The 27,278-nt window shown below is 41.5% G+C and overlaps 3 protein-coding genes across 5 annotated transcripts in view; 1 reads left to right on the top strand and 2 right to left on the bottom strand.

Annotated features, from left to right (window-relative positions):
• Positions 1–498: 498 nt before the first annotated feature.
• Positions 499–10,347, bottom strand: nadkb (NAD kinase b). The gene is made up of 12 exons (XM_037082657.1): positions 10,162–10,347; positions 8,381–8,674; positions 8,186–8,269; positions 7,519–7,648; positions 6,084–6,192; positions 5,728–5,813; positions 5,060–5,162; positions 4,785–4,969; positions 2,082–2,181; positions 1,745–1,902; positions 1,548–1,630; positions 499–1,450 (listed from the first exon to the last, which is right to left on the bottom strand). Exons 2-12 carry the CDS (start codon positions 8,671–8,673, stop codon positions 1,291–1,293), a joined length of 1,491 nt encoding a protein of 496 aa, XP_036938552.1. The 5' UTR covers position 8,674; positions 10,162–10,347; the 3' UTR covers positions 499–1,290.
• Positions 10,267–19,742, top strand: gpr160 (G protein-coupled receptor 160). 2 transcript variants are annotated; one of them, XM_037082658.1, is made up of 5 exons: positions 10,267–10,405; positions 10,732–10,804; positions 12,325–12,442; positions 14,458–14,545; positions 15,131–19,742. In XM_037082658.1, the coding sequence occupies exon 5, from the start codon at positions 15,202–15,204 to the stop codon at positions 16,093–16,095; it is 894 nt and encodes a 297-aa protein (XP_036938553.1). In that variant the 5' UTR covers positions 10,267–10,405; positions 10,732–10,804; positions 12,325–12,442; positions 14,458–14,545; positions 15,131–15,201; the 3' UTR covers positions 16,096–19,742. The 2 variants fall into 2 exon arrangements, with proteins under 2 accessions (XP_036938553.1, XP_036938554.1); XM_037082659.1 differs by lacking the exon at positions 10,732–10,804 and having other exon boundaries at positions 10,270–10,405.
• The window catches only part of skila (SKI-like proto-oncogene a), a 33,517-nt gene continuing 25,539 nt past the window's right edge, over positions 19,301–27,278 (bottom strand). For both annotated transcript variants that reach the window (XM_037082656.1, XM_037082654.1), the window contains exons 6-8: positions 24,660–25,030; positions 23,719–23,949; positions 19,301–22,343 (exon numbers count right to left, since the gene is read on the bottom strand). In XM_037082656.1, the coding sequence (XP_036938551.1) occupies positions 22,080–22,343; positions 23,719–23,949; positions 24,660–25,030 (866 nt within the window). In that variant the 3' untranslated portion in view covers positions 19,301–22,079. The remainder of the gene's footprint in view (positions 22,344–23,718; positions 23,950–24,659; positions 25,031–27,278) is intronic.

The raw sequence follows: 27,278 nt of genomic DNA, 5'->3' as shown, positions 1-27,278 counted from the left end.
ACGGGCATTTGGTAAAATATGATGAAGTTGAATCAACTCATGTCAGAAACAGTTGCAACAAAAACTGAACATTATAATCTCTGTGGGAGGATTTTTAGTGGTTTTAGCTCGGTGTACTTAAACTACTAAACTTGCACCTGGGTGCATTTTTTGTCTGATAAACTGAACGTATGATCAGTGAAGTCGAGTGTTAAACAATAAAAGCTTCACTTACATCTTCACTTTTCAATAAGAGGCAGATGATGAAAGACAACACAGCTGGTCAAGACTCATCTAGTTAGACTGCATGATGTCCAAAGCTCCTGAAAGAATCTTAAAATGTTTATTTTAAAGCAATAAGACTAATACAGCAGATTTTACTCATAAGATGGTGCTTAAATGTATTTTTCACATAATCAAATGTTTTTATCCAACGTCTAAGCTGATGAAAAAATGTAGCAGCTTTTTTTTTTTAAAATAACATCCTGTAAAATGGTTCCACACAAATCAGACAGCAAATAAGTCTTGACATGTTAGTGCTTCAGCTTTATTTCAGCTCTGCAGCAGACCCACAATTTCACAGTTAAACAATCGTGAACAGAACATGACGTTTCTCCAACTCTTTCCACTTTGTTTTCTGCTACGACAATGCAATCTGACTGGTTGAATTTAACTTGGCTGACAACATTTAAAAATGAATTCAAAAGAAATCCCTTACAGCTGCTGTCAGGACGTACAGGAAGCTGGCTCTGGATCAAAGAAAATGTTTGTGCGGAGTAATCGCATACAGAAGTCTTTGGCTGCATCAGTGATAGAAATTCAGTTTTAAGTCTTTTAAAGCGCTTGAAAATATATAAATATCACATAAATATGACATTAAATAAATGTATCCAGAATCATCTATGTACACATTCACATTTACGGACTTTTGTCGGTTTCTTCTACATACAATTCCTTCATATTGATGTCCAGAAACATGGTATTTATTGTAAGATGGAAGTTATTTGAACGCCTAAATGATTTGGCTGTATTTTAATTTCTAGGTGAGAACATGCTCTCTTCCTGTAAGCTAACTACAGATTGTGTTTGAACTGGAATGTAACGCTCACGTGTATAAAATACTGTACACATGCTGTTCACAGGACTGATGAAACAATCATTTGGCTGCAGACACACATGCTCTCGCTCTCACAGTCCAGTGTTTCTGTCGAGAAAATGTTTCGAGGTAACCTCGAGCTCGTCCCCCAGACTCCCATGTTTTCACTCACTCAGCTGCTGTGCAGAGAAATGTCTTTCACGCCGGCGGCAGATTCAGTTCTCTGTGTCTGACGAGTCAGAGGCGTCTGCCAGTCGCGCCTGCCTCTTGCGCACGTTCCAGTGCAAGCACTGAGCCAGGCTTTCGAACCAGTCATACACCAGGTCGTGGCAACAGATGGAGGGCACTGGGTAACAGGACGTAGTGATCTTGATGCTGTTGGGAGAAACGCGAGAGGCAAATTCATGTAAATGGAGGGGAAACATCCTGTGGAGTGAAAGGGCGGCTGATAATGAAGGTTGGTGAACTTTACCAGTCTCCATACTGGATCTCTTGTCTCTTCCTGCCGTCAAACGACACCCAGGCGGTGTTCCTGGCATCGGGGGACAAGGTGATCTATTTTAGTAAAAAAAAAAAAAAAAAAAAAAAAGGAACAGGTTGGTTTCTTTGAGTTAAAAGTCAGCTCATAATGGCCTGAGCTCAGCGCGGCCTCCTCCACGTCATTCTTACCATGAGCTCCACCCCAGCAGGGACGACGATGGGCCTGAAGGAGAGCGAGTGTGGACATATGGGTGTGACCATGATGGCGGGTACGTTGGGGTGGATCATGGAGGCTCCTGCTGCGGCCGCGTAAGCTGTGCTGCCCGTGGGCGTCGAGACAATCACGCCTGGAGAGGGGCGTGGGAGGGAGGGAGGGAGAGAGAGAGAGAGAGAGAGAGAGAGAGAGAGATTGGATTTCCTTCAGTTTTGCAGTATTTTCATTGTGCATGTAATCTGCCGTGACCCCACTGTGAAAAATGTGACTTTCAGTTTGAGAAGAAGCGTGACATCACCTAACTGCCCTTACCGTCTCCCTGCACTGAGGTGATGAGTCGTCCATCCAGGTACAAGTCTACATTGGACAGGTAGGAGGACGGGCCTCGGTCCACCACCACCTCATTCAGCACCTGCACACGCACAGATGGACCAAAGACAAGATTAGAAGCACAATCTTCCAAGTTGATATTTCAAAGGACCGAATCACTGTGACGTTGGAGCAACACAGCAACAGTCACTTCCTGGTGGACGACTGGCAGTTGATTTGTGAACTGAGCAAATCTTTGGTACCGTAAATCACAGTGGTAACTGAAGTTTCTGCTCTGGACGTACAAAGTAGCAGAACATGGAAACACTCTAGTGAGCAACCTGAAAATTGTACTTGGGAACAGTACTTGAGTACTCTGAACTTTTTATTTCATCACTGGTTGTTTGAAGATTTGACACAGGGTTACATTTGTACTGCAAATGAGTCTCAGCCCCAGATACCAGTTTTCACTCCCCTTGACTTCTAATTATCGGTATGGGCCAAGAAAAAGACTTATTGGTCGACCCCTAATGGGTACACATGGGTACACAAAACACATAAAGCCTGCGTTGCCTACCACTATGATACTGTGAACAAACAATGTGATTGATGCCATATCTTTTGGTTTAAGGTGCTTTATAAATGGCCACATGGTGGCTCTGTGCACAACAAAAAAAAACATCAGTGTGTCATTGGCCAGTGGCCTAAATCTGCAGCAACATTTCACCAGTAACGGTTCAGTACATTTCAAGACATCCTGCAAACAACAAACAACTGAAACTCAACCTTGTTGACAGAGATGATCAAGGCTGTACTGCCCCTGCTGTTTAATGAAGAAATGCTGTCTTTGGTATGTAATTTCTTTTTCACAGATATTACACAGATATTATAAATATTAGACATATGTCATCAATGCTCTCAAAAACAGACGCAGGGCTACACATCCCGCATGACGCCATCAAACACCATGAGAAAAAATGCTGTTGTGCAGACAAGCAGCGTACAAATCATGTTCCAGACTAAAGTCAGTCACGCAGAGTACTGCTGCAGTGAAGTCTGGGAGGTGAACTGACGTCAGCTGAGCGCAGAGCAAACATCCTGCAGACGTGATGTAATGTGAGGTCAAACTCAGGCTCAGAGAGACCTCAACAATCCAGACTCTGTCTTGGATCGATGAGATGGAAAAAAAAGAGAAATAATATAAAATAACACATTGCAGCTGTGTGTGTGTGTGACTGCAGAAGTGAGGCATGTTGTTTAGTTTCACCGTGTGTCAGACGGAGAGCGGCAGAGCTCATTAAATATCTGTTCGGCATAGACTGCACTGTTGACGCCATGGTCTCCATGGCAACTGGCTCTAAAGAAGATCACAACATCTGACTTTATTATGACTGTCACCACAGCAACCCGGCTCACTTTCTGAGCAGTGCACATGTACTGATGAACGCACAGACACACCCAGGATGATATAGGAGTCACGAGCCTTACACACACACACACACACATACACACACACACACACACACACACACACACACACACACACACACACACACGTAAGAGGGTGAATGGTGTCTCTGTCTCAGCCACTCTGGCCCCATCACTTGTTTCTACACTATGTAACTTCAGTAAGAGGGTCAGATCACAGGGTTACATACATGTTCACTTCAACATACAAGTTTTCAACACATCACACTGTTATCATGTAATGAGTTGTAATGAGTTTGTATTTAGCACCAACATTATGTCTAACAAACTGGCACAGACCTGGGATTTGTATTTACAATAAATCCTGGCATATCCAAAGGTTAATGGGGTCTATTCTGATCTGAGACCCATCCTGGAAATCTGTTCAGTAGTTTTTATGTCATCCTGAGGGCAATCAGACAAACAGACACTGGTGAAAAGATAACCTTCTTGGTGGGGGTATGAATTCTCAAGAATTATACAACCTCCCTTCAACGTGTTCTTATATTTAAGTGTCTGCAGAACCAAGAACTGACTTAAAGATTACGGCACTTACAGACACAGAACAAAAACAAAGGTTTGTTCTGTTATCGTTTGTTTTTTACTGCTGTGTAGCTCTGATGTTTCCGTGGATTCAATAAATTCATTTGAAGGAGATGTGAGAAAAGGAGACAGAAAACTTCAGAGCGTCTGTTTACAAAGCTGCTGAGTGACTTAGTGACAGTTCAATTATCTGTTTTTAGTCGTAAGTGCAGTGAAACAAACAGCAAATTAACGTTTGTTTCTTTGTTCTCTCCTTTGTTGCCGCCTCTCAGTACAATAACACTCTCTTGGTATCTTGTTTTCTTTTCAGACTGGTTAAAGAGCCGACACCATAACTTTGATTTTAAGATCAATACACTTTATTTGAAATGTCTGACTCTTGTTCTAATATTGACTCAAATCTCACCCAATATTGACCCGCCTCCTGTGTGAATAAAGCTGTTGCAGCGTTGTCGATGAGTTGCAGCTGCTGAGAGTTCAGCGTTCGACCAATCAGCACTGCAAATTCCACCCTAATAGCTAGAAAAGCCACTGCAATGAAAACAGGCCGCAGTCTGCATCTTTACCCTGCTTTGTGTCTCAACTACTCGGCAAATCGTCAGGAAGGGACCAAGAAAACACACCAAGCAATAGTAGCTTTGCTTAGCGTTTCAAAAACCCAGGTGGACACTGCTTATCGTGCCTCTTTGTCCTCACCTGCAGCTGCAGGGTGACCTTGCCGGCCTCGCTGTTGGTGTGTCCATGAGGAAGAATTCCGTTGTGTTCCTGCTGCTGGTGCTGCTGTGTCGTCTCTCTGCTGTACGGCTGCTGACTTTCTCTCTGAAGCATGTCCTTCACCACCTTCACCTTAAGACGGCTGCGCAGGGTGATGGCTGCGTTGCCTGAAAACACACATTATCTACTTACTGTACTTAATGCAACAACTGAGAGAAGTGATTCATTTCAAAGTATACATGCAAATAATTGTCTACCTTCAAACACTTTAGCCACTTCAGTCTTGTACGACTCAAATTTGAAGGGCGTCAGGAAACCCAGGGAGCCGAGGTGAAATGCCATAACTGGAGGAACGCTGCCCTACAGAAGACAAAAACAAGCCCGACATAAAAATCACACATCTGACATCTTGGCTGGATTCACAATTGACAGAGTCATGACCCAGACACTCATCTGTTCATCTTACTCAGTATAAAACTGGTATTAAAATGTTGTATACATTTGTATATCTTACATTGATTCATGAGAGAGCTTATTATCAGACTTTATCCAGTAAACTAAATATTCTGAATATTCACAGATGACTTTCCTCTGTTTCTAAATACATACTGCCATGCAAAATAAAGACACTCATTTTGCACAAACCCAGAAGTGTACCTTGGGTTGATTTTGACAGAGATTTGCATTTGACAGTTTGGACTGAGACCCTAATCCACTCAAAAAAGTGACATTCTTTATCTAGGTTTTTTTTTTTTCTTTTTTGCAGTGATCACAACAGGGGTATGCTAATAATACATTTTAGACTTGACAGTGTAAATCCCAGGTTCGGTTAGAGATGAAAACATATAAGAAAAGATGTTAAAGTCATTTTATGTAACTTTTAAGTATAAGTCAGCTTGAATGCAGTACATAGTAGTGGGACTACCTGGAAGAGAGATGAGGCGTAGAGCAAGGTCCCGTCTCCACCCAGGCAGATGATCAGGTCTATGCAGTCAGAAATATCATCATAACCTGTAAACCCATAAACATAAATACTGCTGTATTCAATATATTGCTATCATGTTAAAAAAAAAGTGTTCTTATGTAAGGATGTGAGGAACAAGAGATCTCCAAATTCAACAATATTTCTATTTAATTACTTTTTGGGCATTCTATGTGTATGTGTATGTGTATGTGTATGTGTATCATCTTCACTTGAATTTAATTGTGAATACATAATTTTATTTTAATGGCAGCATTATTTTGTGTATGTCATTAGTTCAGCATTAATATATGCCTCACCCTCTCTGAAGGTGCACAGCTGATTGCGTATGGAGCCGAATGCCTCGTCCTTGGACAGCGTAGCATCGTCCACCACCCTGCGCTCCACGTACACCATCATCAGCTTCTCCTGAAACACAAGCTTTAGTGACGACAGCTGAAACACACACAGACATCCGTACAAAAAAATGTTTGTGATCAACTAAGCTGACCATGTGCCAACCAGGTGCAGTTCAACATGACTGTGTTTGTACGGAATGCAAATACTTGAGTTCCTGTTCTACAAAGTGCAGCTTGTTTTGGAAACATGTGGACAAAAGGTGCCGTCACTCCGTGAGACCAGACTGTAACTCTGACCCACATGTCTGCTTCATTTCCTGGATTCTTTCTGTTTGACGTGTTTTTTCTTCACTAACACAAAAGTACACACTGTTCTTGGACATTTTTTTTTTTCTTTTAACAAATTCCACCAGGAACATTGCTTCAGCCAAGGACAACACTGTAACTAAAATCAATGAAACTGAAAATCTAATCTCAAAATCCAAATAGAAGAGTCACCCCACTGATGAAACGTAAGATGAAACTGCATCCTGGTATTACCGTCAGATATTTTAATGCCCCTACATTGAAAAATCAATAATTTTGAATTATTATTGAGAGGCATCTTTACGGTCTAGTACAATCTTTGTCTTTATTTGCCCAACACAGCAGGCTTCGATGGTGTTGACACAGCTGATATTTCACTAAAATACTGCTTTTAATGGAATCAAATAATATGAAGGGAGCAGCTTTATTGTAGTGATATTACCATTATATAATTGACAAGTTTATCTCAGCACAAACCAAGGAGGTTTGCAGTGTTCTTCAAGTTTAAGGTATGATGTCTTAAGATGCTTTAATACTTCACAGAAAGCTATTCAGTAGTTGTTTTTAAGGGTACAGGGTAGAGACAGTGTCAGGGCTGATGGTCCTGACAGAATCTCTACAAACAAGACAAATAACAACAGCCTTCTTTAAAATCTCTTGTCTAGACAAATTCACTTTGATATCATAGTGTCTACCGAGAGCCCTCAATTACATGCAAACATATTTTAAAACAATACTGCCTGTAGCAGGCGAGACTAAATATTTAAGACTATGGTTAATCAAATGTAATATTTTTTCATAATCTGAGGCTTTTTTAAGGAAACTGAATTCAACAGATTTTTAGACTTTTTGAGACAAGCTTTTAATGTTCACAGGGCAACTGTAGTGTGTACATCCTGCCTGTATATGAACACTCTACATAATCCAAAGGAAACTGAGAGTGGAAATGATCAATGTTCACAATAACATTTGAAAGAATCAGGATCTGCCTGAGGTCTGCCTCCTCAATCACATTAAAATCCTAAACATTCATCTGGTAAAACATGTATGATAACAATCATAACATGTATGAAATGCCGTGATCCTGTACCTCTACTAGAAACCTGCAGAGCTCCTTGAAAGGCTCGACGAGGCTCTCGTCTCTGATTTTCCTAATGACCAGCACATTAACAGGCGGTTTATTCCAGGTGAGCCGCTGGCTGGCTGGGTCCTGGATGTGCCTGAGCACACACACATACACACAAGTGAGTAAAAAAAACACAAACAGAAACAGAGTAAATGCATACCAAAGATTTTCAAACAAAGCTGACTGTTATATAATCACACTGTCTTGTAGTTTCAGTTTGTTCCAAACAGTCAGATGCAATCATGATGACTCAATAACACTCTTTAAAAGTTAATTATTAACTTTGATGTATTGTCTAGAGTGAGGTTCAAATCCCAGACATCAAAAGATAAAAAAACCTTTCCTCCTCTTTACCATAAGTATCTCCTCTCCTTTGCATGATGGATGACAGGCATTCTGCAGATAATGTCGTATGTGTGTGTGTGTTTTCAGATCAAGTCCAAGGAAACCATCTACAGACCAGGTGACAATCACCACCTGCAGTCTGCTCTGTCAGCCAGCCCATTACACACAACATCCAATCACAGCATTCTCATTTTATCTTATCTTACAAGGTTACACAAGCCTCTCGGTGTCAATGTCCCCAACAAACAGCTCTCAACACAAAGTTCAACTCATCTATCATGCTTACATGACTGAAGTTGGGTTGGGAAGAATACAGGCTTTGGGTCCAAAGTGAGTTGCTGGGTACGGTCCATGTAGAAAGTGGGCTCTCCTGTGAGGAGGAAAGAAGAGGAGGACCAGTCAAGACACTATCACCTCATGTCCAGGACAACAGAGTTGTGCCAGTGGCACGGCAGACCAGCTGGCAACCTGCAGCGCAAACCTCTTAGGACAGCTTTCCGCTGTGTCGCTTGCTGAGCCAGAGGGCTCCAAGTGTTCGTGTTGGCCTGGCAACCTCCGCCGTTCCGTCTCCCACAGCAGCTGTTCATGACCACCCCCCCGTCGCTGCGACCTCGTCCCCTTCCGCCGTCTCCTTGGTGACTTGGACGGGTGCTCCCGGTGCTTGGCGGGCCTGGCTGACTCTGACAGCTGACCAGAGGGTGCTGAGGGTCGTGCCATGCCTCTCTCTGCCACTGACACTGGGCCAGAGGATGGACCGCTCTCTGAATTCTCCATTCTGCAGGGAAGCAACAGAGAAACATCTGTTACAGATAATTTAACAATGTCCAAAAAAAGCTGAAACAATTAATGGATTAGCAAATGAAGTGCAAACTATTTTATGTATAGATTCTGATAACCCATTATTTATTTGATTTCTGAAGTTAAAATGCCAAATTCTGTCTAGTTTCTGCTCCTTAAATGTGAAGATTTGCTGCTTTTCTTTGGTTTGTATGAATGTGAGTTGAATATTTTTTAATTTTGAACTGTTCATCAGACAATAAATGTCACTTTAAGGACATAACCTTGGGATTTGAAAGGTTATACTTCACATTTTCACTACACACAGACATTCTGTAGACAATGTAATGTGACTATAGCTTTGCCTGACTTAACCTTTGCTAATGTGCTGGTACCCCAAACATATTGAGCACTGCAGACTTTGATCTATGCGGTGTTTCACTTTCACTTTTAAGTGACAGTTTGTAGACAGAATAATAAATACATTTTTTGAGGCCAATAAACAGTAAGAACGTTAATTAACAATGAACATAAACAGGACAGACATTTATTTATCTTTGGTGTAATTCATAATTTGTTACAGGACTATAACTACTAAGTATGATCTACCAATGACTGCTGAGATATATAGTGAGAAAATCAACAAAATAAGGAATTATAGACATTTCCTATTTCCAATTAAAGAAATTTCATCTTTGATTTAAATGCTCTCAATTTAAAAGGTGCACTAGTTTTGGAAATGAAATTCAGAAAGGTTATATTTACAATATTGATTAAGTAGTAATACAAATCTATTGTTTCCATAACTGAGTAAATAAGTCTACCTCAGAGACAATATAAATATATAATATAACAACAACCTCATGTTAAACGTTATGAAATTATATTGTCCTTTATAAACAATTAGAATATTTAATTTATTCAGTCTTAATAATTAAGACAGTTTGTTTACTGAGTTTGTGCACCTTTAAAGCTGGATGCTGGGTGGGGTGTGGAGTAAGTTAGCCATTTGTCTTTTGGGGGGGTCTCAGCTAATGTTTAACCCTGAGAAATCGATAAATGAATCACTGTTATCGTTAGTGTCAGCCAGGGAGCTAACACACTAACTACATATTGATTTTCTACAAAACACAGTCAAGCATTAACCTAACTTAACTTATTTATACACCTGAGCTAACCGAACTATATCGCCAGCTATCGCCAGAACTATAACGCCAGCTTATATTGACAACAGAATTAAAGCAAAAGAAATTGTTCATCTTTTTGTCTTAACAGTAACAGTGACCTTGCTTACAAGTATTAGTAAGATAATTGTCTTTTTAATAACACACGACTTAGAAATAAGCAGCAAAGTCACACAAACACAACTAAGCTAGCTAACTGTCCGCATTAGAAAACCGTTGGTCTGTTGACAACTGATGTCACTTAGCGTTTAGCTAACTAGCTAACCGGCGTTAACCTCGGAGCGAAAAACAAAAGTCTTACTTTGTCAGAAAGAAGCAAATGTGCTCATGTCGCTGCTAGTTCATCAAGGCTCGGATGTGTTTGGACGCAAATAAAAATTGTGTATTCAAGGACCGACAGCGCTGTCAAACTCTAAACGCTGGAACATTGTAAAACAGTATATATGACCGGCGGAGGAAGTGATGTTTCCGGCGGACGGGTTCAGCGAGGGACCGGTGTTCAGTTACAGGAACAGCGCCATGTTTGGTGATAACGACCACTTACTGTAAGTAGTTATATCTACAGTGTTTTGTATCATCGTTTTTTCCTAAATACAGTGAGTTTAAAAGGCTGCTATCGTTTGCTCTTTTATATAACTAATTGTTATTATTTTCTATAACTAACTATAATTTTTTTTAAAAACTATTTAGTGATTTTAAACATACTAATAGCAAGAAGACATTTAACACAGGTGGACAAGACACTTGAATAAAGGAGCACCATGCAGTTTTTTCAAACTTAGAATTTTAATATTTACAATATTAATGATGCAATAGTAAAAACTCAGAAATCTTTATTTATTCTATGATTTAATAAACATTCTGTTCGCAGAGGAAAATTAAGGTCCCCAGAACACTGTCTGAAGCTGGAAGGAAAACCGTATGAAACTGTGTTGTCCTTTAAGGTCAGTTTGTTTATTCAGTTTTATTCAGCCATAAAAAAAAAAAGCAAGGTTGTTCATTTTGTTAAAAGTCCATCAATCCAATCAGTTAATGTTGATTAATGATTCACATTTCTTCCCCAACAATAAAAACTACAACCAGTGCACCTTTAAAGGTACAAGAAAGAGATTAAATAGATCAAATAGATACATACAAAAAATCAAGATGGTGAGAATCATTATTAATGATAATTTGTCACTATACTATATTATGTATTATGTTATACTTTATTACCAGGCTTAGGGAGTAAAGAAATACATGTAAGGAGATTACATAATTTGTTTCCAGAAAATTACTTTTACTTATATGAGTGACTTTCACTGTCACCAGAGTAATATTTTAACATCATATCTTTACTTTTACTCTAAGTAGTCTATGACTTTTGGGTACTTTTTATACTGATAACGGCACATAATACACATACAGTGAACATACTTGATTGACGATACACCAAAGAAACCATACATGTGTGTACATATTGGCCTTAAAATATTATCATCATCATCATTATTATCTTTAATTTAAGTAATAATATATAATGAATACTGAGTGTTTTGGTGCTTTAGTATATATTATGTTACACTATATGACATTACATTTAATCTTATGTTATAGATTTCCTTACTATATACGTAATACTGTACACTCTATATTATAGTATGTTAGTATTTTATACTGTATGCATTATGTACTACATCATATTGTAAAGTTCTTAACTTTTAAGGTACATAAGTTTGCTATGTACCTCTGCTTCATTATTGCCAGACCCAAAGTATTGGAAGAATAAGAAATCAAATTTAAGATTCATTATGACAAAAAATATAAGTAACTTATGTAAGTAAAATATAATTATAAGCAAATTGACCTAATGTAATGTAAAGATGTAAATTTGCACAACAGAGCAGACTTAAGGCTGAAGTCAGTAGACCCGGGGTTGTCGGTGTTTTGGAACCTGGAGGCTGACTTCTGATTGTTAAAACAATAAATATATGAATAAACTTGAAAAAAACAACAACAACAACAACAAAAAAAAACAAGCACTGCTTGTTTATGCTAAGAAGGGTCATTAAAATTTGCATTTTAATCTAAACTTTTGGCAATACCACTGAGTCCACGGCCCACTAGATGGCGCTCTGAAGCCCGCCAGGTGAGAACGGCTGCAGTAGACTGTCATGGACACACCTTGTTTGCTCTGGGCTCACATTACAATCAGCATACATGTTCTTTGCTGCTGGAAAGTTGTGGGAAACCTCTGCGGTCCTACTGGACTGCATAAAAAAGTCTAACTTGCATTTAAACAGTGTGTATCTTTTGTAGTGCTTGCCTCTTTAGACACCGCTGCACATAATAAAAGAACCTGAACAAAGTATTACTTCATAACTTTAGCATGCATTCAAGTATAGTTTCCTGATTGATTCTGTCTGAACTTCCCTGTTCAGCCATGATTCAGGTATTGCCTAACCTACTTCCCTTCTTCTAACAGACTTTCAAAGACTTCTTTTATAGTGCGGCGGCTCTGCAGCTGGATTCTTCACCTATGATGACCTGAAAGGAAACAGTGTTAAACACAAATTTAACATCAGATGACTTCATTCACAAAGGTAATACATCTAAATGCAACTGCAATGTTTGCTTTAAATACTTGAGTGTTGTGTTGTAAAAGTCACGTGTGAAGCTGAGAAACACACAGTGGATGAAGTAGTCAGGTCTTTCTCATAAGTAAAAGTAGAGATACTAGAGTGTGGAAATACTTTGCCATTGTAAGTACTGAATTCAGAAAAGTTATTTAGTAAAAGTGGATTCATATCATCATCAAAATGTACTTAAAGTATCAAAAGTAAAAGTATTAATTCTGCAGAATGGCTCACCTTACAGTATTGTCCTGTTTGCCTTCATTGATCAATACCTGTAAGAAACTTTTAATGTTGTAGTTCGTCAATGTGGAGCCAATTTTAGAGACTTCATATACTACTGGGTAGATTAGTAGTGCAGGAGGCTACTGCATCAAATCATATAGAAGCTTGTCATTTTTTTAAGGGGAACCATTGGTTTAGTGGTTTGGTCAAAGTGTTTGTAGAACAGTACTGGGTGGGACATTTTTTTTGTATGGCTTTATCGATAGTACAGCTTCAGAGATGACAGGAAGCCAGGCAGGGCAAGGGCCCAGGGTCAGGACATAAACCCGGGGCCGCTGCAGTGAGGACAAGTCCTCTGAACATGGGACGCCCACTCTACCAACTGAGCTAATGGGCGCCCCGCATTTGGACATTTTAAAGGAGACCTCCAGCCTTGGCAAACCCTAACCAAGGGCTTTTTGTGCCTAAACCTAACAAGAGCATCTACTGTCTATCAAAAGTGGTCACTGCTGCCTTTTTAAAATCAAAAATGAGTGAGGGAACAGAGTGTTGTAGCCAGGAGACTTAAAATACTCTACACACTAATAAATGTATGTTTAAGGTTCAATTTATTTACTAATCACATTTTGTTTCTTCTTGTCCGTCTGTTGGTCTCAGAGAGTTTTCTCACTTCTTCCAAAAGAAAAATCTGGTGTAAAACTTAAATAAATAGCTGTATTAACATGAATAACCTCATACAAAGCGTTCTACAGACATAGGAGAAAAATGGAAAAAATAAACATGACAAAATAAACTTGATAAATATGAAATCTTAAGTATTGTAAGAGTGTTTGCGCTCCTCCAACCTTTTTAAAAAACGGTGTCAGTTGTGTGTCGCCTAAATCAGCAGTCCCAATTCATATAAGTTTCCTGCACAGAGTTTTTAAAAAGATGTTATTCAGATGCAAAACGAACCAATTTATTTTGTGTCACCTTTTGCACATGAAATAAATTGATTCATTTTGCCTCTGAATAGCAGTTTTTGGCAGTGTGTCTGCAATAAATAAACATAAATAGAAAAAAAAAAAGAAATGTGCACCAATTCAAAGGTTATTCTTCACCTTGGAAACGGCAGACAAACATCATCCTTGAGTCTGCAGCTGAGACTGCTTTTGTCTGTCTCCTGCTGTTTCCAAGGTGAACACTGAACTTTTCTCAACTTTTAAGCCAAAATAGACAAAAAGTCATCAGAGGGGATGAAAAGTCAGACATCTTGGCAAGCTCCATCTTTGGAGGGAGATCATGTGATCTGACTCACAATGGCTAAATGGACCTTAGGGTGAAGAAATGATGTAGTTACAAGAATATGTATGTATGTTTGAAATCCAAGATGTGTAAATTCACAGGGGTGTGTTGGTGTGTTGGCGTCCACAGTCTGACGGCCAAACAGTAAAAAAATAGTGCAGTTATACGTGGAAAAGTGTCTGTCATCCTGTCTGTCCTACTGACTTCTCAGACAGACAGGGTCAACTGTTTACTGGCGGTTATGTAATGATGTAATTTAGAGTAAGAAAGGTAACTTTATCACTTTTCAGGATGCATGGTGGGTCAGGATCTAAATTTCAACACATTATAACTGCATCCACATGATTCTAAAGAGTCGGCGGATACATACAGATACATGTTTAGATTAACAGGTGGACACAAGGGGAAACACGTTGAAGACAAACACAGATCTAAATGTCATGATGTGTACCATCACGCCTCTTTTTGTTCCGCAGCACCCGGCATGATGTGTGAATTGACACATCGGTGCGGCTTAACACGGCACTGCTTGGTTCGGTGTGAACGAACAAAAGTTGAGAAAAGGTGAGCCTTCGCTGTGGCGATCATGCAGAGTCTGTGTGTGAACAGCTAGCGTCTCTTTTATGTAATAGTCTTGTGTGGTAAGTTACAGTCTGGACAGTGTGCCTGTGCTCCATTTTGCTGTCATGCTTTTTAAATCAGCCTGTTTTAGTGGGTAAGAGGACAAAGTCACATCAGTTTCAGGTTGAATGACAGTTTGAAAAAGCAGAAATTAAATTTGCAGTTTGTATGGTGTCAGTGGACTTGGCCCCTGACCCTATGATGACTCGACAGTTTTTCACAGGAAAGATGTCTGTTTTTGTTGTTTCTGTCTGTGAGTAAGACTCATTTTGAAAAATGTGATAAGAATCAGCATCTAGGTTTTGGTCACACATTTTTACACTTAAACTATGTTTAGCTGCATTTGCCAGCTTCTTTCCTCACTCTCTACTGCACAGTAGTTATAGCGACAGTCGACCATTGAAACACACTGACTATTGTTGGAAAACTTTTAGAATAATGTCAGTACATGTGTTACATTTCATAGCTTTCATTTTTGTTCTAGTGATTTTAAAACCGTTATTGAGAAATGCTGTTTTCGCCCTGCAGTGGCAGAACCTCCAACGTTGCCCACCTCTCCTGGTGGATTTCCGATTAAAACCTCCAGCAGACTGTGCACCATGTATGTCTCCATCCCCTCCATCCTGGTCGGTCTGGGAGGAAAATGCCTGCTTGACTGGACACTTGTGTTTCTCCAGAGAGAACACATCTGCAAAACCCTCCTGGGAGTCTTCTGCATTTCCCTCGCCATTGTTGACTCAGCTCTGGCCGTCTGCGTCACCACAGTTCACGTCCACGCTGATGGATACGTCCTCCTCCTGGGCTCGAGGCTGACCAGATATCACGTATGTTTGCTGGTTCAAATCGTCGGACAGGTCTACAGCGCTCTGCAGTGGCCTGTTGTAGTCTCTGCTGGTTTGGACCATTTCTGCACTGTCACCCTGAGGTTGAATTCCATCGCCACCAGGACCAGATGGCTTGCGTGCTCACTTGTGACTGCCTTGTTGTGGCTCCTCACTGCTCTCTACGTCTTCCTGCTGTCTGACTTCACTCCCGTCATGGAGGACGTTCCTCACCACCAGATTCACCAGTGCTTTGTCCTCCACACCTCTCAGATCCTGCAGGTTGCCATGTTGCTCCTCCTGACTCTGGGCTGTGCAGCACTGCATGCTGGATGCAGCGCACGGTTGTTTAAAAACCTTCTGAAAGACCAAATTACAGACCAAACTAGAGCTCACGCAAGAAAGAGTGTTGTCCACCAAGCCGTGCATGTTTTTCTAAACACGTGGGCCCTGTTCCTGGTTTTCCTGGCTGTGCTCTTTCTCACATGTGTGGAAATACCTGCGTACCTGGGTCTGAACGCCGCCTGGCTCTGCTTCCTCAACAGTCTTCTGATAGCAGTCGTTTTATGTGTAGCCTGTCCAGCCTCGCAGCTAGCGCAGGGTCTGGCAGCAGTTCCTCCCGACAGCTTCTGTGAGTGGAGATTTACATTTAGCTCGGCTGCAGAGGACTAAACATGACTGCACAGAGCACATACACAGAGGGAGCAGGTTAGAGGAAGTGGAATCAGCGGCTGAGACATGAATGTTGCATATGAAGGGAAAAATGGAAAAGAAAAGCTTAGAGTCCAGCTATTTTGAAATCAACAATGAGATGGATCGCCATGAAATTTGAAGGGTTTGAGGAGAGTGAATCTTACAGACTTTGGTGATTTCATGATAATCTCTTTTCATCTAATGATGTCACCAAGTGTAAACATATGTCAACAGTTAGGTAGACATAGACATAGAGAAAGGCAAAAATGTAGGTACAGAAATTCATGCTAAATTAGGGAAAATAAATAAATGAAATTAGGGAAGCTAAATTAGTCCCTGACTTTTTTTTTTTTTTTGCTAACACGGTTAAATGTAGCCTCAGCTTGTGCCTCTAATGTTAAACATAACTAACTGGTAGCAGAAAAATATAAACAGAAGGTAGTTTAGAAAATATTAGACATTAATTTTGAGTTTGTTAGCATGCCAACATTGTTCATAGCACAAATTAACATGGTAATGTCAGAATACAACCTCAGAGAGATGCTAACTGGCAGAAAAGTCCCGCTACCATGAACTTCTCCAACTTCTCCAAGACTTTTATCGAGCGTGTATTGTTCTAATAAGCTGCACAGTTAGCTTCTGCTAGCCAAATGGTAAAAGTAAAAAAGATGTTTGCAAGGAAACTGCAATAATTTACTTTCAAATAAAAATACTATAGAATCCAAAATGGGAAAAAATATATTTTAATTCAGACTAACAATGAATACTGGGGGCTTAATGAAATTGTCTGCAGTATGTGTTACAAATTCAGCCAGAAAACACTTCAGAAGGTAAACTATTAATTATTCTGCCAAATACATAGATTATTATTATTATTAAAATCTAAGGTATTTACTGTCCTTTAAGACAAAAGAAAAACAGGAAACCTTCACATTTAAGAGGCTAGAACCAGTGAGTTCTTTCATTTTCATGAAAAACAAGTAAGTTGATAAGCAGCATTTTCGTGACCTGTTGAATTAATTCTTCAAACGAACAGAGGGCAGCATGTCAACAGCGGGACCACTAACTTCTGCTGACTGTGGCTGCTGTTAGATAGTTAGCTCCCAGAGAGAGCGCCACGTTTCCAAGCCACTTTTTGTTGTAACAAACCATATGATTATATCGTCACCTGGTGCACTGGGGCCCTTTGTGTTACATTGTTAAAGAAAGGGTTGTAAAATGGTGTATTCATTTTTTTGACCCTCACAAACTCATTACTGGAGCTATTCGGTCCAATAAGAAAAAACAAGAACAAAACAAACAACAGTTTTTATTTCTACTCGAGTTAGCTTGAACTGGAAGTTAGCTGGCTCAGGCAGTGGCAGTCTCTAGTTTGCACGCTCTAGGGGACACACATCTAGGAAGCTCTGGGTACTTTCATACCTGGGAAGTTGAGCTTTTTTGGCTTCAATACACCACTGAGCTAGCAGCCCAGACTGGGAGCTGGCAGCAAGTGTTTTAAAACTAAAATTCTCTGTTCATACTTTGGCTTTAAATCACCTTGGATTCGGCTGTACGACAGTATTCAGCTGCTTCTTTCTCTCTTGAAGTTAAAACCACATCAGCAGCTCCAGTGACCGTCAATGAGAATCTTGTGAAAAATATGCAGATCTTGAACCGATCAGGAAGTTATAAGGCCGAAATCAGCATCACGAGCAGGTAAAAAAAAAAAAGGCAAACACAACACAGGTTTGACACTACAGAACTTTACTTGAATTTGATCCAAGTTCATTGTCTATACAGGGTATATTTACAAGATCTGAAATCAGGGAAGGGCAAAAAACAGAAAAAAAACAAACACTAGATACAACTGAGGTATTAGCTAAAAGCATTTACAGGTATGTAATTTACTAGTAAATATCAATGATAAACGGAGATGCAGTGTCTTCTGCATAAAAAACATCTTTTTATATCACAACATGAGGTAGGAGAACAGTGTCTCGATTCATGCAAGAACAAAAGTCTCATCACACTGTAGTATTGGCAACGTAGTATGCAATGGTCATACACAGACACTGTGTTTCATGTTTCAGAACAGCATTGGGGGGGGGTGGTTCTTTTTAGCCGAGCCATGAATATCTTTTCACAGGATGTGTATAAATTAAAAACATGGTGTACCTCTTTCTTAGTAACCAGTGATCTGTGTTATCAATCACCAACGCAGCTCTACTCCACACGGGCACAGAATAATTACTGGCCTAAAGTTGGACACCCAACTACAAAGCAAAAACCACCTGCAGCAGTTCAGAGGTCACCTTGGATTTGTTTACTAGTTTTCTTCATGTAGCCAGGAGGCGATGGGCACGAAAATCCTGTATTCAAATGTGTTCGTGTGCCTCTTTCACCTTCAGTTGGGCAAACTTCACACCTGTAAAAATTCTGTACAAAGCATATCCAAGTTCTCATAACACTGCAAAATGCAAAAAGGCCCAGTACACTGTGTTACCGGGGATCTGTCTCCCCTTTCATTTACATTTTTTTCATTATCGTGTACAATTAAAGAAGCAAAACAGCGCCCCCTGATGTATAATATTCAAATTACACAGAAAGTAAAATGACAGAGATAACTAGATTATCTGCTAATGTGATGTATGGAAATGATTTTTTTTTTCATATTTTTGTTCTGTTTAAGAGGTAATTAAGTCAGTAAAAACTAATACTGATTATCTTTAGAGTGATGTTAACACATCCAGAATCAGAAAACATAACTACACATCCAGAGCTACATGAGCAAGTTTTTCTCTTTCCCTTTTCAAAGCTGCTGTGCTTCAGTCAGACGTGGGAGGCCAACACACACACACACACACACACACTCTCTCTCTCTTCTCTTTCACACACTCTCACATCATTTCCAATTCAAATTAGGCTACATGTTATCTTCTTCATAATCTGACTTCTTTATATTTAGCCAACCTCTAAACCAATAATGATATAAAAACTTGCACATGTTCAATGTTCATGCATATGAGCCATCTCAATAGTTTGTGTGTTATGTGAGGGGAAACTTTCTTCTTCTTTTTTTTTAAAACAATGAACAGATTGATAGAGTGGCCCAGTGACACAAAACATGAGGGGCAGCAAAACATGCAAAATGATTATTTTTTGTTTGTTTTCTTTTTTTCCAAAATGCATTTTCTTCAACAAATGTTTTGTTTTCAATTTAGCTCAGGGGGAGGGGGGTTTAATAAAGAGGGAAAAAGCTCATTACACATTAAAAGTCCGTCAAGATGAAATCCATAAAAAACGAATGCATCAGTTCAGAAAGGGGGGAAAGTGTGTAACAAAGTATTTTCCTATTTTTGCCTTTGTCCTGCATCGTGTCTCAGTAAACCATGCGTTTCACACCCCCACATCCACTCGACAGAAGTCGAGCTCTGATGTCTGCGAAAATCACTTTTTTTAAAAAGAAAGCAAAAAACATCTGAAGCCATAGCTCTGGTCCAATTTATATAACCTTTTGAAGATTTTTCATATAAGAACAGTTAATATATTAATGACTACTGTATTTACAAAGTGAATATAAATCTTTAGTTAATACGTTAAATATTTTCTTTCATAATTTCAATAAAGGTTTAAATGGAACAACAGTAGAGTGTACATTTGCGGCATGGGTTTGATTTTACTGGCTTGCATCTGCACCTGCTTTTTTGACTCTCAACAAACCACAACTGTACTCTGCCCGGTCTTTAAGGTCTGTTATTGTAAAGGGTAGCTGGGTAAGAAAATCTGCATCGAACAGGATGGAGCACAGTGGAATGTCTATCAATTTGCATTTATAGCAGATGCATAAAAAAAGCTCAGAGTTTAGCTGAGGCCGATCCCCCTCTCTTTTTAAACAATTATTTACACACACACACGCTCGCTTGCAGGGATCTCTATAGTGGCAATAAAAAGCGCTTTTGCCTGGCAACTGACACAAAAAGAGTCCTCTCTTCCTCTGGCTGGACGTCTGCTCGCTCTCCTGGGCATCTACAAAACACAGCGCACCCCCAGCTGATCTGGCACTGGAGATGGATGGACGGGCATGTGTGAGTGAGTGACGGTCGTTTTGTGGGAGAGGAGCGAGGGAGTTGAGAGATGGGGGATCCTTGTACAGTCCCACCCGAGGGTGGGCAGCCCCCCCCAGATAACAACAGCTGCCCCCATTCTGACGGCGCTAAACAAAAAGGGCTCCCTCGGTACCTCCAGCGTCTGGGCCACCCAGCCTGCAGCAGGGAAGAGGGCACCAGTCCCCTGAGCGCTCCCCTCAATCCTCGCCTCCCCTCTCTTCCTCTTCCTGCCCGCTGCTGTTTGTTCAGCCATGCAGAATAACGTGAGGCAGGGGCCGGACCCGAGGCCCAAACCACCCTGGACTAACCGCTTTCACCTGCAACCCACATTCTTAGATGACGCTCTGACAAACAGGGTGGGGAAAAAACCGTCTCCTAACAATGAAGTCAAACGATACAGAAAAAGAAGCCCAGAAAACAGGGACAGACCGGAGCTTTGATCATCTGCTGGGAACGCTGGGGCCATTGTTCTGCCTGAATGCCTGGACTGCACTGACACACTCGAGTGTGTGCGGGCATGCAGGGCTGTTATATGTATTATGGTAACACAGCACAGCCAGCGTACATGTGACGCTCTGCCTTTCTTCTTTCTTAGAAAAGCGACACGGGCTCGGCCAGCCCCCGTGTCCAGACACATTCCTTTCCCAGGGGATTCTGGGGGAGGAGAGCACGTTAAGTGCATAACACTGCTCCTGAGCTTCTTCATGCCGAGCTTGAAAACGGCACAGTCTTTCCAAAGTGGAAGCAGAACAACAGAGTTGAGGAGTTTCCCAGCAGAGGGCAATGGAGCTAGCGTACAGTGGTGGAAGGTGCGAGGCCTCATGAGGGGAGGAGGAGGAGGAGGAGGAGGGGGCGGAGGAGCTTTAGAGGAGACGCTGGGCAGCTGGCGGATCAACCGACAGACTGTTTGGTCTACGACAGGAGGGTCCAGGTGCTGCCCAGCAGAGGGAAGAGGAAAACTAGTCTGTGTTAGGAGCAGCTGGGGGTCCAGGCAAGACGATTTTCTAGCTAGCTACCTTGTGGGGGGGTCACACTCAAAACACTCTTTTCAAGTTCAGTGTCAATATTGGCATATTTTCATGAGGTTTTACAACATCTGTCTTTTTTTTATATATATATATAGTAAAGATCTTTTCTCCTGCATATAGATTTGATGTTTTTCAGATGATGATACACTTTTCTTTCTGTTCTCTAAAGGAGCAAAAAAAGAAAAGAAAAACTGTGTTGAAATGTCCATGCAGTTTCCTGCAGTCGCTGGTACTTGAGCATTCGGGCTGTACGTACAGAGAGACGGAAAAGGGCCTCGCAACCAGGCGCCATCTTGTGTCCATGGGCACCAGTTGCTGTGCCAGGTAGTAGCATGAAGTGACGTCCTCGAAGAGCTGAGTCTGTGTGTCTGAAATCTCTGAGTCATTTGCTCCTGATTCCGGAGAGAGCGAGGAGGGATGGGAGAGGAAGGTGACAGTCATGGAGGAGAAAACAAAACAGGGATGGGTTGAGCTGGTCGCTACAGGACCGGACTGCTTGTTCAGTAAAAATCATAAATTAAATCAAAACGTACATGCCCCAACAAAAATCTTTAAATACTGTTTAAAGAGGAGAGGGGAGCGAAAAGACAGAATAATAATATATATAAAAAAAAATAATAATAATAATTTTTTTCTTTTAAGTGATGTTAAATTATAAAAACAAAAATCAGTCCCTACACGGAAATAAAAGGGGGGAGGTGGAGATGCACAACTTAAAAAAAAAAAAAAAAACAGCCAAAGGAGACCTGAAGCTCCTTTCTGCTTCAGGCTGATTTGTTTGTGTCTGTGGAGTTGGCGGGTGACTGGGAGAGCAATGAGGGAGGGGAGGCGCCTGGAGGGGTGGCAGTTACTTGTGGCCAGCCGCTGGGGCCTCCGAGAAAGAGGAGGAGGAGGAGGAGGAGGGCGGGGAGTGGGCGTTAGGGGGTCCGGTGGAAGGGGTAGGAGGAGGAGAGGGGCTGCCTCCCATCGTGCCAGACTGAGCCATCTGCTGCTTGAGCTGGGTGATTGTGCGCTCCAGCTTTTCCCGTGCCTCCCGCTCCCTGCGCAGCTCCTCCTGCAGCTCCTGCCGGTCCGCCTCTGCCTGCTCCAGCCTCTGACGCAACTCCGACAACTGGCAGGACAGAGAGAGAGACAGACATGAGGTCAGCTTGTGCCTGAAGCAAATTAGAAGACGTTTAGTCCAACACATTATCACATTTAACAACAGTCTGTCATAAGTCAAGATGTGTAGTTTTGGATGTATTAAAGATGCTGTGATTATTAGTAGCTATTCAGCATCGCACCATACAAAACTCCATGTAGATTTTTATAGATTTTGAATACATCTCTTCCCACTAGAAAACAATGTAAAAAAATGAGTACAAAAAACAGACCCATCTCACAACATTAAAAATGAAGAGTAGCTGAAATGTAGTTAGCTAGTAGGCTAACATAACATACTGTGCAAATAATAGCGAAAGGTCCATCTACTGACTGATGTTTGTTATTCCGTCAGTCATCAGCTGTCACATTTTGATGCTCAGCCCCGGGCTCTGACTTAACCTTGTTTACGATCATACTGTCCTGATCAATGAGCTATCAGTCAAAACAAAAAATGTGTAAAGAAACCTGATTCACTGCTGTGTTTTTACTCTGGCTTTCAACATCTGTGTAAAACTGGTAAATGTCTTCACACTGTGTCTAGTTTCAGGCCTCAGCACTAATCTCGTAGCCACACAAACATATGCACACCCCCTTTCCTAGCTGGCAGACATCCTGAGTTTGATGCCAAGGGGAGCGGGGCAGGAGGAGCCAGGGCTTCAATAACAGACAGGATGGGGGATATGGCAGCTCTGAGCCAACAAAACAGAACCTATACTGAGATTAAGTCTGGTATAATCTAAACAAAGGCTGTGAGTCTGTGCGTTTATGTGGGCTTGGTGACTCACATTTGACACAGATACACATAAAATTATTCAGCCGTGGAAATCACAGAGAGACTATGACCAATGTTTTGGTGGAAAACACTCTCCGCTAACCTTAGAGGGAATATGTGGGTCAGGACAATGTGATCTGAGGTTTTTTGCCACTATGATGGCAACATCATAGAAACAAAAAGATCAAAATATTTTTTCATGTTGTCAATACCCACTGGTCCAAGCATACCCCTGGAGTGATTCAGAGAGCTGCTGAAGATTGAAGAGTCATAAAGTGATGTTGACATTATCGTTTATCTCGCTTTGCTGTTGGATGAATATGCTGTGTTTCAACCTTTTCGGAAATGTGAGAGCAAAGTAAATTCAGTGGTTGTAGTAGCTTAGAAAATGTGAGGAAGAAGTATAATGTAGAGTGCAGCTCTGCAGCATGGCACTATAATGTCTTTGAGATTAACAGGGCACATGTTAAGTGATGAGAGCTAATGTGCATACTGTGCTGTATGTGTTACTGTGATTCATTCAGACGGTTTCTAATACCATAATCAGTACTACGCATGTGTTGGTCCATACCTGTGCAGTGTAGTGGGCCTCTTGCTGGCGTTGAGCCCCCGGCTCGCAGGCGCAGGCCTGCTGTCGGAGCTGCTCCAGACGGGTCTCCAGCTCCAGCTGTTCTTGGCGGGCCTGGCTGAGCTGCCGCGCCTGCTCGCTGTGCACAGCCTCCAGCTCGCAGCGCAGCTCCCTCTGCTCGGCGCTCAACTCCCGTAGCCTCGCCGCCTCGCCCCCGCGCAACGCCTCCAGCTCCTGGAGACACAGAGACTAAGTCAAGGGAAATAACAATAATAATGTGATACTTCACTGACCCCTGCAGAGAAAAATCTTTTATATTTCAGCTTCTCCACAGGGAGGTCATATGTTTGATACCACGCGGGAATCGAATGTAGGCTTCGTATGCTGCGTATGCCGCCCTGCTGGCCGAATTCAGACAGTATCACAAACTGTGTGTGTAACCTTTGACCTTGAACAAATTCAGAGGGAATATGGATGAAGTCGAGAGCAAAAAAGAAGCAAGAAGAAAACACGTCTAGATTACGAAATGGCAACTGGCAAATGTTATGTGGGGTTATTTAACTTATCTAATATTAAAGCAATCTTACTTTTTATTCTGTCAGACATTTTATGACTAATATTTTGGAATGGTCAGCATCACCAATGTAGGTCAACACTTTTTTCCATAAGTTAGATTAATATAAAATATATAATCTATTAGTGAAATGTGATTTACATGAACTGGAAGGCTGACTTGTTTGACAAATTATAGAAGTATCTGATTTTTTTCCAACTTTTGGAAGAATAGGCTTTTTTCCAGGCTTTTGGAGGCGATGGAAGGGTCAGTGGAAGGTGAGCATCACCTCCACATCTACATGAAGGACACTTTTAATAGGCGAGGACAGTTGCGGTCTAGTCAGGGGCTCATTTATCTTGGTCTTTGTTATTTCCCACAACCAACTCACCATTTCCAGTTGCAGCTGCTTGTGCAGGGTGGAGTTGAGCTTCTCCTGCTGCCTGCTGTACATCTGCATGATCTCCACGACAATCCTGTCCTTGTCGTCCTCCATCCCCCCCACTGCTGCTGCAATGCTGCTCATGGTGGAGCCTGTGTCCGTAGCTGCTACTTCCGTTACCGGCGACAACAACGACGCAGGAGGAGGAGGAGGAGGAGGGGTGTGGGCGGGGATGTGGGTGGCTTTCTTGCAGCTCGGGCTGCTTGTCTCCATGGAAACTGCCTGGGTTTGGCATTCCCGCTCAGTGGCCGAGGCAGCATCGGCACGTTGGGATTTGGCCTCCTCGGCGCCAGCAGAGACGGGAGGCGACGCATGAAGATCTGAGGAGGGAGGAAGAGGAGATTGGAGGAATGAGCTTTACGAAAAAAAGAAAACAAGAAGAAGAAGAAGAAGAAGAGGAGGAGGTGGTGGTTGAAAGACAGGAAGTGCGAGCCGAGCTGGTGCACACTCCCACCTACGCTTAGTAACACCCTCGCACAAACCTTACAGAAGCTCACACCTCTTTCTCAGTGCGAGCACACACGCAAGCACAAGCACAGCATGGCAACAGCCAAGGAAACAAACACTCGCACACTAATTCTGTGCGAGTTTGTGTCTGTGAGAGAGAGAGAGAGAGAGAGAGAGAGAGAGAGAGAGAGAGAGAGAGAGAGAGAGAGAAAGAGAGAAAATAGAACAGAATAAAGGACCTTGTGTGGGAGCCACTCTGCGTGGGCTCCTCTGTTCAAACTCTGGCCTGTTCCTTCACTGTGGCCTTTAAGGTGTACATCATAGGATTAAACAGGCAGTGTCACATATTCACACACAAAGACACATGTGCAGATGCTGCAGTGAGACATGTGTAGGCTGGTAAAGACAGTGCATTTGAAGTCATGAGCTCACAGACGGACAGAGAAGAAGAGATAGTGGAAGAGAGGCAGAGAGCGTGCGGATGGTTGTTTACCAGCTTAATGTATTCACACAGTAAGTGTGTGACGTGCTTGGTACACAGCATGTCTGGAGCTGGAGAGGACACTCGTTTACTGACTCAAGTTGCGTACACACACGTAAATCCACATACATGCTGTGCACAGCACATGCACAATAGTAGAAGCATGAAAAGGAATATAGAAAGGAAACAAGCGGGGGGGGGGGAGAGGCGAACAGACAGACCAAGAGAGGAAAGCATTCAATGGAAAGAAAAAAGAAATAGAGGACGGGGGGGAGGAGGAGGAGGAGGAGGAGGGACTGTGAGGGAGGCGGAGATGAAGGGAGCCAGAGAAGAAAGAGACATGGATGGATGGATGGATGCAAGAGGAAGTGCGGGAGGGAGCAGACGGAGAACGGACTCAGAGAGGATGTGGCGATAGCCGCCAGGAAAAAAAGAGGGTGGATGGAGGGAAGAGGGACAGATTGGACAGAGAAGAAAAGGGGGGGATGCCTGAGAGACAGCCTGGCAGTCAGACGTGGTGTAATAATGGCAGACGGTAACCATTCCTCTGACTCTCTCTCTCCCTCTCTTACACACACATCTTATTAATGCAGGCTTCACACACACTTTAAAGTACACATAAAACATACACATACCCCCCCCCCCCGTTCATCAATAGTGAGTTGCCCCCACAGTCTTTGGGTGAAGGTCAATGCATGATTATGTGCACGGCTGCAGGCAGCAGTGTTGTGCATGTGTGTTTCGGGTGGAGGTTTACTGTAGGTTGTGTGTTTACAGTGAGCACATGTCGCCTCTTTGCGCTGCATGATCTGCATGTCTCTTCTGCTTATGTTGTATGTATGTATAAATCGCTTGTTCTCGCTGTATGTGTGTTGTGTATTTATAGCTGGCATGTTTCAGCCATGTTTGTGTGTCTAGTGTACATACAGTGTAGTATTTATTCAATAGTGATTCATATTTAATAATCAGATCTGGATATTCGGAAATATCTAGCTTAAACCCAAAAAAGCTTTAGATACATTTGTTTTGTCTCATGCTACTGTTTGCAAAGTCAAAATGAACATTCACACTCTAAATTCCAATTGTTTTATCATAATTTTATGTTAATTAAGATTGTGTGGTCAGTAGAAAAATACTTAAAAAACTGTGTATTCATCTAATAAATGGTTTAAAACACACCATAATCTAGCTGTACACAGATGTTACGACAGGTTCTGTGTTTATTATTGAGCAGTATGTGTAAACAATTATTACATACAGATGTACAGAGATACAAATAATGACTTTTTCTATTAATACTGATCAGTTGTTATGGTGATTTTACACTGCTAAACATGATATTTCACTTTATGCTGTCTCATGTTAGGTAACGTAACAAATAAAGTTTTGAGGAAAGAAAAATGGCAAGGAATGTGTTTGTCATCTAGCATGACCACAGCACGTGTTAGTGATGGAAATTTTAATCATTTCCTTTAATTGATAGCCGGCTGGCTGAACAATTGATAATTGATTAATAATAAATAATAAATGAAAGATGTTAGACTGTAACAAGATACTTTTAGATGTATCTGCACCCATCTTTGATCGCAGATTAATTCTTAATGCTGATTAATTGATTAAAGAATAAATATTAATATCCT

The sequence above is a fragment of the Acanthopagrus latus genome, chromosome 21 (assembly GCF_904848185.1).
Source record: "Acanthopagrus latus isolate v.2019 chromosome 21, fAcaLat1.1, whole genome shotgun sequence".
NCBI classification, from domain to species: Eukaryota; Metazoa; Chordata; class Actinopteri; order Spariformes; family Sparidae; genus Acanthopagrus; species Acanthopagrus latus.
The sequence above is the reverse complement of the archived record's forward strand: the minus strand, read 5'-3'. Positions and strand labels throughout refer to the sequence as shown.